Below are 12,142 nucleotides of genomic sequence, written 5' to 3' on the forward strand. Positions count from 1 at the left end.
TGTTCCATAGACACTAAATACAAATCTATATGCACTGAATCAATGAAAATTAGTGATATGATAATGAGGACAGCCACTAAATGAATAATTTCATGCATTTCTTATGAAAATCTCTAAATTTACATTAAACTAAAAAATTATCCACTCTAAAAACTTGATACACTGGACAAAAAAAAACTTATATCATTGTGATGTAACAGCAATAATTGATTGAATTGTACAATTTATTTGTAAATCATAACCACCCAAAGCAAGCAGAATGAAGTGCATGAGTTTACTTTAGATTAGCTTTTTTTTTTTCCCCGGATACAGCAATAAAGTATTATGCATTCTAAAAGCAAAAACCAAACACAAGCTTAAACCCCAAAAACTCTATGGCAGACAAGACTTTACACTGAGAAACAACCTGAGAAATAGTCTGACTGTGACATTCACAATTTTATTGCACGGCTGTTATTATACATGACAGCATTTCAGTCCCACATTTAAGATTTCTTGAGAATAGTCTGGGTTTTTTGACTGACAAAATATTCACATTCACTGTTGTCAAAGCAATGACCAGCATACAGAATTTCTTTGTCAATAGTGTGATGCTCTGCTCTAATATATAAATAATGAACATGAAGGTGAAGTTGAGATCTCTTTACAGCTAAGTGTTTTGGTTCTTGTGCTGTTCAGAAAATCATAGGGTGACTGCGAGGGAGTCTCCGAAGTAAAAAAAAGTTCATAGTGCAAATGTCAATCACATTAAGGCAAGAATATAAATGTAGAAAAATAGTTGTGCGTGCACATGATTACCTTTGTTACAAAAAAGGTATGAAGGTTTTGTCCTCAATGAGAGAGAGCGACATGTTTTTCAGCTCCTCGGGGGAGTTGACAGCTTTGTAGCCGAGCTCGTCTAAAATGTGCTGACAAACAGTTTGTGTGTAATCAACTATGTCATGAGACAATTTCAACCTCCAGCTCTCTGCGTTGGCCGCTGAGTCTCTCAACGTGCCGTACTTATGCTTTGCTGACACGTCATTATTGCCTCTTGTGTTGTTGTGTATCCAGTCCACCACACTTTTTTCCAAAGAAAGACCAAGGAATTCATAAACCTCCTTGGTTTTTTGGAGTGGATTCCTGGCCAGGTCCTCGTATCTCACCAGCATGTACCGTCCACGAAGCCACGGTGGTCGGCTCAAGCCGGTGGACACCGAGTTCAGAAAGTCGTCACACACTGTCGTGAGCTGAGTCAAATCCAAGTTGTAAGGTTTACGGCCTGTGGCTCTCCAGATCCGCCATAGGCGGTATGTGTCCCGAAAGGTTTCAATCCTAGAAGATAATATCCCACGCGGGTCCCTCACCAGCTGGATAACTTTCAGATTAAGCCGTGGGTCCTCGATCAGTGCTTTAAGATCATTGACCTCTGGAATACGCACTGTTTTAATGGCCACGTGCCGTCTTTCCCGACATGATTCGGTAGCGAGGGTCAAGTTAAGGGAGGCACACTTTCGAACACAATCCCCCTCTTCTATATTGCCATCGCTGGGGCTGAAAGCATCACAGACCGGCATAGAGCAGAGGGCTTTGCTGGCTCCTCGTCGAAACAGTTTATCCGTGGTATGGTTTGCTGGCTGTGGCTTGATGTAACTCTCTAAGAAATACAAGTCGCAGTTGTACAAGCTTCTAAGAAGGTCACGACTGGCTCCCAGCATCACTCTGCGCTCAACAGCATATCTGCTGGGAGAAAGGTGAGGGATTAAGGTCGTTTGAACATGATAGAGTGGTTCAAAAAGATAGAACACATCTGAGTGCTGGTTGAACAACTGTCCAACGAAAGAGGAGCCACTACGGGTGGTCGCCAAGATGAGGATGTGAGTCTTCCTGGAGGAATTGTAATTAAAATATGGGTACTCATCACACATCCGATCGAAGGACTCCACATCCTGTCCCAAGCCACAGTTCAAAGGGTTAGGAACAGGGCACATATGAAAAGGCTTAGCTGTGAAAGTCCTGATTGCTGTGTATTGGATCGCTATGGACACCAATGCAAGTAGAATCACAGCCTTCCAGGAACATTGCATGGCTGGGTAACTTCATTTAGAAGATGCAGTCCGATTTGATCCTATCGACAAAGACACAGCTGGAAAAAAAAAAAAAAAAGATCTCACAGTGAGTTCAATTACAAAATAAAGATATGAAGAGATTTTAAAAATGTATAACATTTGATTACATTTTAAACAGGTCTGAAATAAAGAAATTGATCTATGAAAAAAAAAAAAAAAAAATTTAAGTGATTTATAATGCATAAGTATCAAAAGCAAATAAAAACTTTAACTTCAGGTGTGAAAGACAAATTTAAACTTGAGCTTCTTGCTAAACTTTAATTTCTAGCCAAGACAAATGTGCTTTCAAAATATATATAATACTGCATTCTGCGATATGCTTCACAATGCAAGGCTTAATCAGTCGTTTATTGCAATATGACACTTTGATAAACTACTTCACGTTTTAATGCAACCAAACTCCTACAACTAAACTGCTTCCTACAGGCTTTTACACAAGCCCGAGGTATTTCGTTTTTCCCATGGGGAAATCAGCAAAGGTTCAAGCAAACCAGCATCTAGAATACAGACAGGTTACACAATCAGTTCTTTTCAGAAACTGGCACCAGTTCAGGCACCTGTAGAGAGATGCATTAATCGCAATCTCTCACAATACCATATGCATGCATATTATGATAGGTTTGAAAGGCAGCCGTCGACGACCGCGCGCGTCGACTTCTGATTTACCGCAGTGCAACACAACTCGGTATTCAGTTGGAAATAAAAAAATAGCAGATCCGATCTGACTGTCGACTGTATAAAACGGTGAGCAACTTCTCCCTTATTCCAGCACGAACATTTCAGACATCCAATAGACTCGAAAATATCGTGAAATAAATACTTCGATATACTTGCCTCATATAAAGCTGTAAGAGAACATGATGAAAATTTAAACAAAAGAAAAAAATCAGCTTAGCTATGCCGCGATGGCTTTGCGTAGTCGTCCCGTAACGCCCGTCATAGACGTTTTATAGCTTTAATTCATGAGTTCAGATGTCTAGGGCTTCATAATTCCCTAAAAACCGATGAAAAGGTCGTATATCCTCAAGCAGCTCCATTCATGCTCGGGGTAAAACATTCAAAGACGGGCTCCGTAGAGCGACAACGGATGAATAAGGTATTGATGCGCATCCTCAGACATCTCTCTGTGACTAAACACCGGACGGATATTTCGTTCGTTCGTCGTGAGGAGAAGACTGAAGAGAGGTGTGCCAGTCGGTCCCAGATTAAGTAAAATGTAGGCAGCCCTCCGAAACCCTATGCGAATATGCATCCCCTTCCTTCAAAACCACAGTTGACAAAGGCTGAGGAGAAGAAAAAAAACCAGCACGGGGGGAGGCAGATTTGGTCCTCCCTCAGAACATGTCTGTGCTCGATGCTAAAGCCTTTGAACATGGAGTTAGTTTGGATGAGGTGAACTGGCATCTAGAAATCTCAGCGTATTTTTCTCAGTCTTGCGTCGCTATATTGTTGAATATTCGAGGACAGATATGGCCAGCTGGTGGACTGAAAGGCTTAAAAAATAATAATGTAATGGCACAGTATGTGTAGAAATATTGTTTTACACATTATATGAGGTGTGTAACTTCCTCACATTAGTTTATACACATAATTGTTTTAGTTTTTTTCATATCATAAATTGGTTTTAACTATAAGTGCTATTTTTATTGAATAAGCCTTTTACATAGATTCATAGAGTAATACAGCAAGTACATCTGACTTTATTCATTGGAAAACAAAACAGAATGTTCTGACTGTTCTTGTTCGTATAATGCAAGTCAAGTTGCAAAAAGGGACCACAAACTTGTTGTCAGGGTGGTCCATGTGACTCATGTGCTACATTGTAAGTCTTCTAAAGTCACTAATAGCTTTGTGTTTGAAGCAGCCGAAAATTTAGGATACATGCTGAAACTCTTGCTCCTGTCGTAGCTTTGAAATTTTTTGTGTTAGGGTAAATCTGGTGCAATGCATCTTGGCACTTTAACACACTATATTTGAGAGATTTGAGATTAGAGATTTGAGAGCTACAAAGGAGAGAACAAATAATGACTCTAATCTCAGTCTGTTATTCACACAAATCTGTCCAGAGATGGGGTGTTATTTGTCTCACAATTTGTTTCAATATGGGCTTCACAAATGAATATAATCTTGACTCAGTATAACATCACTTAAAGTTGTGATATAACAGCAGTAGCAACAGAGATTTTCCACTTTATTGTGTCACAAATGAGTTTGAGGCTGTTTTGTGAATCATTTTGGCTGACTCGTTTAAAAGATCTGGGACTGCTATCAGCTATCCGTGTGTTGTTTTTGATACTTCCTAAAAATGCCAAAGTACTGCCTCCCAATATCAGTGTAAATGCAGAATTCAGTCAGACATTTTAGTAGAAACGCGTTTGATGAAGTCGGGCTATTGTTATACTCAAGATGGAGATTGCGGCCTCTGTTGTATGGTTGAAAATAGCGTTGATTAAAGCAACAGTGGAATGTAATGATTAACAAATAATTTCATTTATGATCACATGGACAGAAATCTTTTATTATTTTGAACTTTGCTGCGATATGGTGCATCATTCTTTTCTGTATATCAAAATTCTGTATATTGTCCACTCCCTGACTTCAAAGGACACATTTGGAACTGGTGCAGGCTCTCTTTCATTATATTGAGAATATTCATTTATTTTCATTTAAGGTGAACAATTCCTTTAAGCTTTAAAGGCTTTGTGAAACCCGATAATGTCATCATAATTGTCCTTTTTCTGCATTTTTGTTTTGATTTTAGCCTCAGGACAATGCAACTAGCAAAGTGTGATGGATGAAATCAATCTAAAAACATTGGACTTGGAGGAACCAATCTGAAACTTGACATACTTTTAGAGTTCATTTGGACCTCAAAGCTGCACTCTTCCATTCTTCACCTCATCTGCTGTGTTTTTCCTCTCTATCCATTCACCTGAAGCCAGACATTGGCATTTGAAATGGGGCTTTTCCCCCAGTTCCGCGTCTTGCAATCTCAGAAGCTGCCAAATGTGAGATTATGGCTGGCTTTTTGCGAAATCAGTTTTATCTTTGTGTGCTCAACGCAAGCCCAATTTCAATCAGTGTGTGTGCTCAAGCATTTGAAAACGTCAGCCTGCATATCGCCAAGGCATAAAGTGTGCAGTACTGGGGTGAAGATGGGTGTGTGTCCCCTTTATCCACCCTGCTGAGAGCTGGTAATGAGCTTTCAAACGCAAATGATCCGCCCCGCTCTGTCCACCGAACACTGCAATGCATCACCGATTCGCCAGTTATTTTCTAGTGTTCAGAATTTACGGATCCTCTATGACAACCGTGTCCAGAGGAATGAGGAAACCCAAAGCATGAAGCATGATTTCAATATGCGATTGTACTGTGCAAGAGGCAGTTGAAGCTAAGCCATAACAGACTTATGACAAACTCTGAAAGACCTTGTACACTCTGGCTTGGTTTAATGAACTAGCAGGAAGACCTACATTTAAATGTTTTATTTGTTCATAATTTCTCATCACATTCTATAAAGTATTCCAAAAATACTATGCTTTCTATGCAGCCAACATGACATATTATTGACCAGTAAAAGCTTGCCAGGCTTACAGCCAAATTTCCTTGGCTTAATAATCCAAACTTCACCTACACAGGCTTAATGAATATGAGAACTGTCCGAGCGTTGTCTCTGATGGTTCATGCGTGAATCAGGAACATGTGGGTCTCGGGTGGTCAAGGTTGTTCCTCTGCCAGATTTGGATCAGTGCCTCCAGACGAGACAGCTGACTTTATTTTCTGTAATTGAAAAGAGTTTGTGTGGGAGAGAAAGGGCTTGAAAACAGTGGGTCGTCAAGTCCAACTCTAATTAAGACAGGAGCTGCCATGGTGCTTTCCATTACACCAAACAGCTCCCTGGATCTGAGAACAGAAGCTGCATATAGCAGATTACCTGATTTTAGAACAACCCTCGATGAGAAGAAACCGTGCTGACGGTCTGTCAGTATTCCAAATAATAAGTGTCTTTTATTTATGTTTACATTTTCATTTTGTTTGCTCTAACAGAGGGGTTTAATTTTATTGGACAGGTGCGGAAATGAATATGGCAGTTGTTGAAAATGTGTTGAAAGCACTGTGGGTAGTGTAGCGTATAATTGTGTTGTTCTCCAGCAACATTTGCCACACAGAGCTCTGTGCTTAAGCATTTGAAAATGTCGGACTGCATATTATTGGCAAAACAAAAAAAGTAGTCATGATTAGCTACTGTATTTTTCCAGACCACAAGGGGGTGTCATTTCTCCTGAATGTCCTTAAAGGTTAAAAAATAGACATTAAAACCTTTTGCCAATCCAGTGGTAGCTGGGTAAACAAACATATGCATGCAAATAATGTGAACTTTATCATTGCTTACTCTGTAATATTTACTCATAGACACATGTTGCTTTTCTTGTTACAATGTTTCTTTATAGTGCTATATTTACTCTTGTTTATATTGCATTTGTGCAGTTAATAAAAAAGATGGTGAATGTGTGAAACTATTTAGAATTTGTTACTTAAATGTGTGCTTTCATAAGACATTCACTGTTGTTGAAGTAATGACCAGCATATTGAATATCTTTGTCATTAGTGTAGCGCTATGTTTATTATAGATATCTGTGCACATGATTGCTTTTATTACAAAAAAATGTATGAAGGTTTTGTCTTCACAATGTTTTTCATCTCCTCGTTGGAGTTGACAGCTTTGTAGCCGAGTTTGTCTAAAAATTGCTGACAAACAGTTTGTGTGTAATCAACTATGTCATGAGACAATTTCAACGTCCAGCTCACTGCGTTGGCCGCTGAGTCCCTTGATGTGCTGTACTTATGCATTTGTTAGCAGAATACCTCTCTGCTAACAAATAACTGAAAAAACTGAAATTCTGTCCACTATAGCGTATCTCCTCCCACTGATAGAACAGGTCCGGAGGGGATTGGCAGAAATGGAGGGCCGAGGGTCTGTGTGGCCGTCAATCCAGATGGCATCTGTTTTCATTGAGCATGTCAAGTACATGCTCAGTTCTCAGGACAGGAATATCAACCCAATCCTCCTTGAAGAATTTGGACCCTGTTGGTGTGTTGGGCATATTTAATGGCCACTTGTAATACATTCTGCATTCGTTCCAGCACAGTGTGTCATGGTTTTGGGGACCACAAAGAGCATTTTAAACAGCTCGAAGCCCGAAGGAGTAATTGCCTGAATGTGTTTTGATATGTATGTGTGGAGATTTTTGGCAGCAATAAATAACTGCACAATTTTGTAATAGGTCAGTGAAAAGTACAGGGTCAAGAGCGCGGTAATGAATAATTCAGAATCTCCTCTTCAAGATGAGGCCTGCTATTGTGATGCCTCCATGTAACATTGCAAATCCCATCAAAAATCCCAAACTGAATAAAATTTCCCATAAATATGTCTGGATATGACATACATGTTTTTTGTAACTTCACATGCTTCTCAAAAGCATCTAGGTTAAAAGTATTTATTAAAGATGTTTTAATTTTGAACCACAGAATATAAAATGGAATATCGAAAGGAGATTGAATAGTCGTTTACACTTAATTACACATCCTAGATGACTGGTTGAAGGCTCATCCCTGTTGCTAATTAACCCCACACAACCATCATGACTCTGAGATCTCATAAATTATTGCCATCGGAAATATTATTTTTGTTCAGACGTGACCGTGATTTCAATCTCTTTTTCATGGACCACTAATAATGATGTATGCCAAACAAATGACTTTTAAGTGAGAGCAATCACTTTTTCAGCCCGCTGCTCTTGTGCTTTGTTTAATTGAAAGAGAGTCATTACAAAAGCCATATCAGCCCTAATGCTACAAGAACACGAGCTGTAAGGATTTCAGGTTATACTGAAAGCATCAAGTAAACAGTATAAGAAAAAATCTTACTCAAATGCCATGCATTTTTCCTTTTTGATATCAGCTGAATGTTTTTATTTTCTAAGTATAGAAGTATGGTAGGAATTCAGTTTGATTCACTTGATCTAGATTAAACAAGAAGCTAGAATCTTACCTTAATTAACTTTAACTGTTGTGTCACTTTGTTTTATAGTTCTACACAATGATTTGTTCCTTTGTAACTTGAACGCTTATGAAATCATTGAGAAATGTTGCCCACGGTTGTTTAATATTTTAAGCTTTATAGTGACTTTAATGAGGGAGCAATTTAATAACCTTTACGATTCAGCAATATGAACAGCACCTCGCTTTAATACAGTGGCCCTGTCCCAAATGGAACGCTTCATGTGCACTTGCGGTCTTACGGACTTACAATGGACGCCGCGTATGTGTGGCCGTTAAGTCCAAGAGACCGTAGGCTGTCCCAGTCGTCATTTTAACGTTCACAAGGGTGCTCGCGAGTGCCCCCTTTGTGGCCGCTATGTGCCCTTGAGGAGGAGCGTCTCGCTGCAGCCCACAAGATCCAGGGGGCGTGGTTGGATCCAGATTCAACTCCTGCCACCTTACATTTACCTAAACCTACCCATCTCCACGCCCTGATCCCTAAACCCTCCCCATCTCCACCCCTAAACCTACCAATATGATGTCACACTTGGATGTGGGCGGGGTTGGATGTCCACCGCAGGATGCAGTGAGCCCTACTTGCCCTTGAGCCGCATTCTGCCGTTCCCACACTGGGGTGAGCTCCGCAGCAGACTTCTACCCGACAGTCAAAGCGGCATTACGTCACGAAAGTGCGGACTCAGAGAAATACTGTGAGAGTTTAGGGTGCGATTTGGAACAGGGCCAGCGTTTTGTTAAAAATGAGTCGTGACCCAAAATGCCATTGTTTCCTTTGTTAATGGAAACGTATGCCTATTGCACATGCATTCAAATTCCCCTTCTGTCCAACACACAGGGACAATATAACAAAGAAGCAATTAAATTGTTTCGACAAAAATTAACAGAGAGCAAAAGAATATGTGTAAACGTGAGTGGTTGTTGTGGGCAAGTAATTAATCACAGGAAGTACTGATAGCTTGATGTTGATTCAGTAGGCTAACCGTGTTCTGGCGGATTTAGCGAATTCTTTCACGGGAAAATAGTCTGTTTCAAACTGTAGCTTCTGTGTTTGTAAGAATTTTAAACGAATTATTAAAAGGAATGGCTCAAAAGAACCATGTATTTGATTCACTAAAAAGAACCGATTCGTAAGAGTCATTTGTTTGGTATTTAACGAGTGCAACCTGTAAAGACAACTCAGCAGAAAGACTTTTCTTGCTAATATTTCACGGCCACAACCTTTATTTTCATCACATTCAATTCGACCAGAAAACTCAGGTAACATATGACCTTTTCGTTTTGGGATTGTATATTCATTAGCTTTGCCTCATATAGTCAAATGAAGACTCCATATTTTTGTTTAGTTCTGATTTTAATGGAATCGCCTGCGTTACGTAAGACACTAGGGTTTATTATCGAACAGTAACTTTTCAAAAAAATATCTTAGGCAGAAATTAGGTTTCCATGATACCCCATATGCTTGTTACTGTTTATCATTGGTAGACTGTGTTATGTTATTATGTTTTGAGAATGCATATTATGTTTAATTTAAGTTATAATGCCGTTTTTTAATTCTGTGAAAGAATAGTAATAACCTCTATAAGAGCTCATTTATATGAGTGTTACATTAAAGAGTAATTATGTTGCCAAATAACAAATAAATTTCATGTCACAGCATGTACTTTCAGCATCCTACGCTGTGGAAATCCTTTCCCCTGAAATGTACCGCATCTCCTCCACCTACTGATGGAACAGGTCTGAAGGGGACACTCATGATAGGCAGAAATGAAGGGCCAAGGGTCTGTGTGGGCGTTGATCCAGATGGCATTCTGTTGCTTAGTGCGCAGAGCATGTCAAGTCCTGGAGGACACGCTTAGGTCTCGGGACAGGAATATCATCCTGTTCCATCTTAAAAGATTTTGGATCTGTCCTTGGTGTGCAAGAGAAAGGAGGAGCTGGACATATTTAATGGCCTCTTGTAATACATTCTGCCCTTCTTCTAGCACAGTGTGTTTTTGGGGGAGCACAGAGAGCATTTTAAACAGCCCGAAGCCCTTGACGAGGGAGTAATTGCACAAACGTGTTTTGATATGTATGTGTGGAGATTTTTAACTGCAATAAATGACTGCATGATGTAATAGGTCAGTGAAAAGAACAGGGTCAAGAGCACGGGTATGAATAATTCAGAATGTCCTCTTCAAGATGCCTTGCTATTGTGATCCCTCCATGTAACATTGTAAATCTCATCAAAAATCCCTCAATGGGATTGTTACATGTCTGTATATAACAGACATTTACATTTACATTTAGTCATTTGGCAGACGCTTTTATCCAAAGCGACTTACAATTGGGGAATACAAAAAACGATTCATCTTGAAGAGGCAATCAGACAGAGGAAGTGCTCGTAACACCAAGTCTCAGTCATTGTTCAAATAAGTACAAGCTAGTAAGGGAGGGAGAGAAAGATAGAGGGAAAGAGTGAGGTTTTTTTTTGAGTTTAGGATGAAGTCAAGTACTGCCGAAAGAGATGAGTTTTCAGTTGTTGCTTGAAGATTGCCAGGGATCCGGCGTTCTGGATAGGGGTGTGGGAAGATTATTCCACAGACATACTTTTTGTTGCTTCATTTGTGGCTCAGGTCTAAAATCGACTAGGTTATAATGTGTTTATTTAACACAATTTAATGTCGATGATGCAGAATTACTGAATATGAGATTAAGGAATGAAAGGAGATTGAATAGTCGTTTGCACTTAAACGAGATACTTAATTGCACATTCTAAGATGCCTGTGGTTGAAGGCTCATCCCTGTTGCTAATTAACCCCACACAACCATCATGACTCTGAGATCTCATAAATTATAGCCATCGGAAATATTATTTTTGTTCAGACGTGATCGTGATTTCAATCTGTATGACTTTTATAGACCACTAATAATGATGTATGCCAAGCAAATCGCTTTTAAGTGAGAGCAATCACTTTTTCAGCCCGCTGCTCTTGTGCTTTGTTTAATTGAAAGAGAGTCATTACAAAAGCCATATCAGCCCTAATGCTACAAGAACACGAACCATAATGACTTCATGGCAGATAAGTGTACTGAATATAAGATGTGAGGGTATTTAGTGACATTTGATCCATCAAGCCATTAATGGAGATTTTGTTTGTGTTTTAAAATGACTGAAATCGTTATGGTTATAGGTCATACCAGGCCAGTCCAAACAATGACATCACCATTTTTCTCACAGTCATTAGAAAGTTACATTAACATAAAGTGTTAATGAAATTCCTTTTTTTATTATTCACAGTAGACCTACCAATTTATACAAACATAAAACTACTTCAAAAGATTCTCTAATTCAAAAAAATGTTGCAAAACTGAGCAGCACAGTATTTGCAGTCTTTTCCTGAATGTTTCAGTGTTTTTGAATTGATTGAGTAAATTATTCAATGACTCATTCAAAAAGACAATTACTTTTAAAGTTATATTTTTGGGCTTTTTATTCCTTTATTATTCAGACAGGACAGTGGAGACATGACAGGAAAGTATTGGGTAGAGAGAGGGGAGCAGGATCGGCATAGGATCTTGAGATGGAAATCAAACTCTGTGAGTATATGTCAGAGCGTTAACCACAAAGCTATCGGTACCAAAAGACAATTACGTTTTGTGACTCAGCATTTCCGAACGAACGGTTGATTAAAAAAATTCAGTCGACTCATTCATTATAACTTATCACCAGCTACTGGCTTTTGCATGTGTATAATATACTGTCACTTGTCACCACCTACTGGCAGTTGTGTTTATATATACACTACCAAAAACTAGTCAAAAGATTTTGAACAGTAGGATTTTTAAGTTTTTTTTTTTTCTAAAGATGATGCTTCTGCTCACCAAGCCTGCATTTAATTGATCCAAAGTACAGCAAAAACAGTAACATTTTGAAATATTTTTACTATTTAAAATAACTATTTTATATTTGAATATATATCAAAATGTCATTT

At 39.0% G+C, this 12,142-nt stretch overlaps 1 protein-coding gene across 1 annotated transcript; it reads right to left on the bottom strand.

The window, feature by feature from the left end:
- Positions 1 to 307: 307 nt before the first annotated feature.
- Positions 308 to 3,234, bottom strand: chst1 (carbohydrate (keratan sulfate Gal-6) sulfotransferase 1). The gene has a single exon (XM_079414493.1). It carries the CDS (start codon positions 2,064 to 2,066, stop codon positions 804 to 806), a length of 1,263 nt encoding a protein of 420 aa, XP_079270619.1. The 5' UTR covers positions 2,067 to 3,234; the 3' UTR covers positions 308 to 803.
- Between the last annotated feature and the right edge of the window lie 8,908 nt (positions 3,235 to 12,142).

The sequence above is a fragment of the Barbus barbus genome (assembly GCF_936440315.1).
Source record: "Barbus barbus genome assembly, chromosome: 50".
Lineage (NCBI taxonomy): Eukaryota > Metazoa > Chordata > Actinopteri > Cypriniformes > Cyprinidae > Barbus > Barbus barbus.

Coding starts and splice junctions, on each gene's coding strand:
- chst1 (XM_079414493.1), bottom strand. CDS start 2,066: ATGCAATGTTCCTGGAAGGCTGTGATTCTACTTGCATTGGTGTCCATA.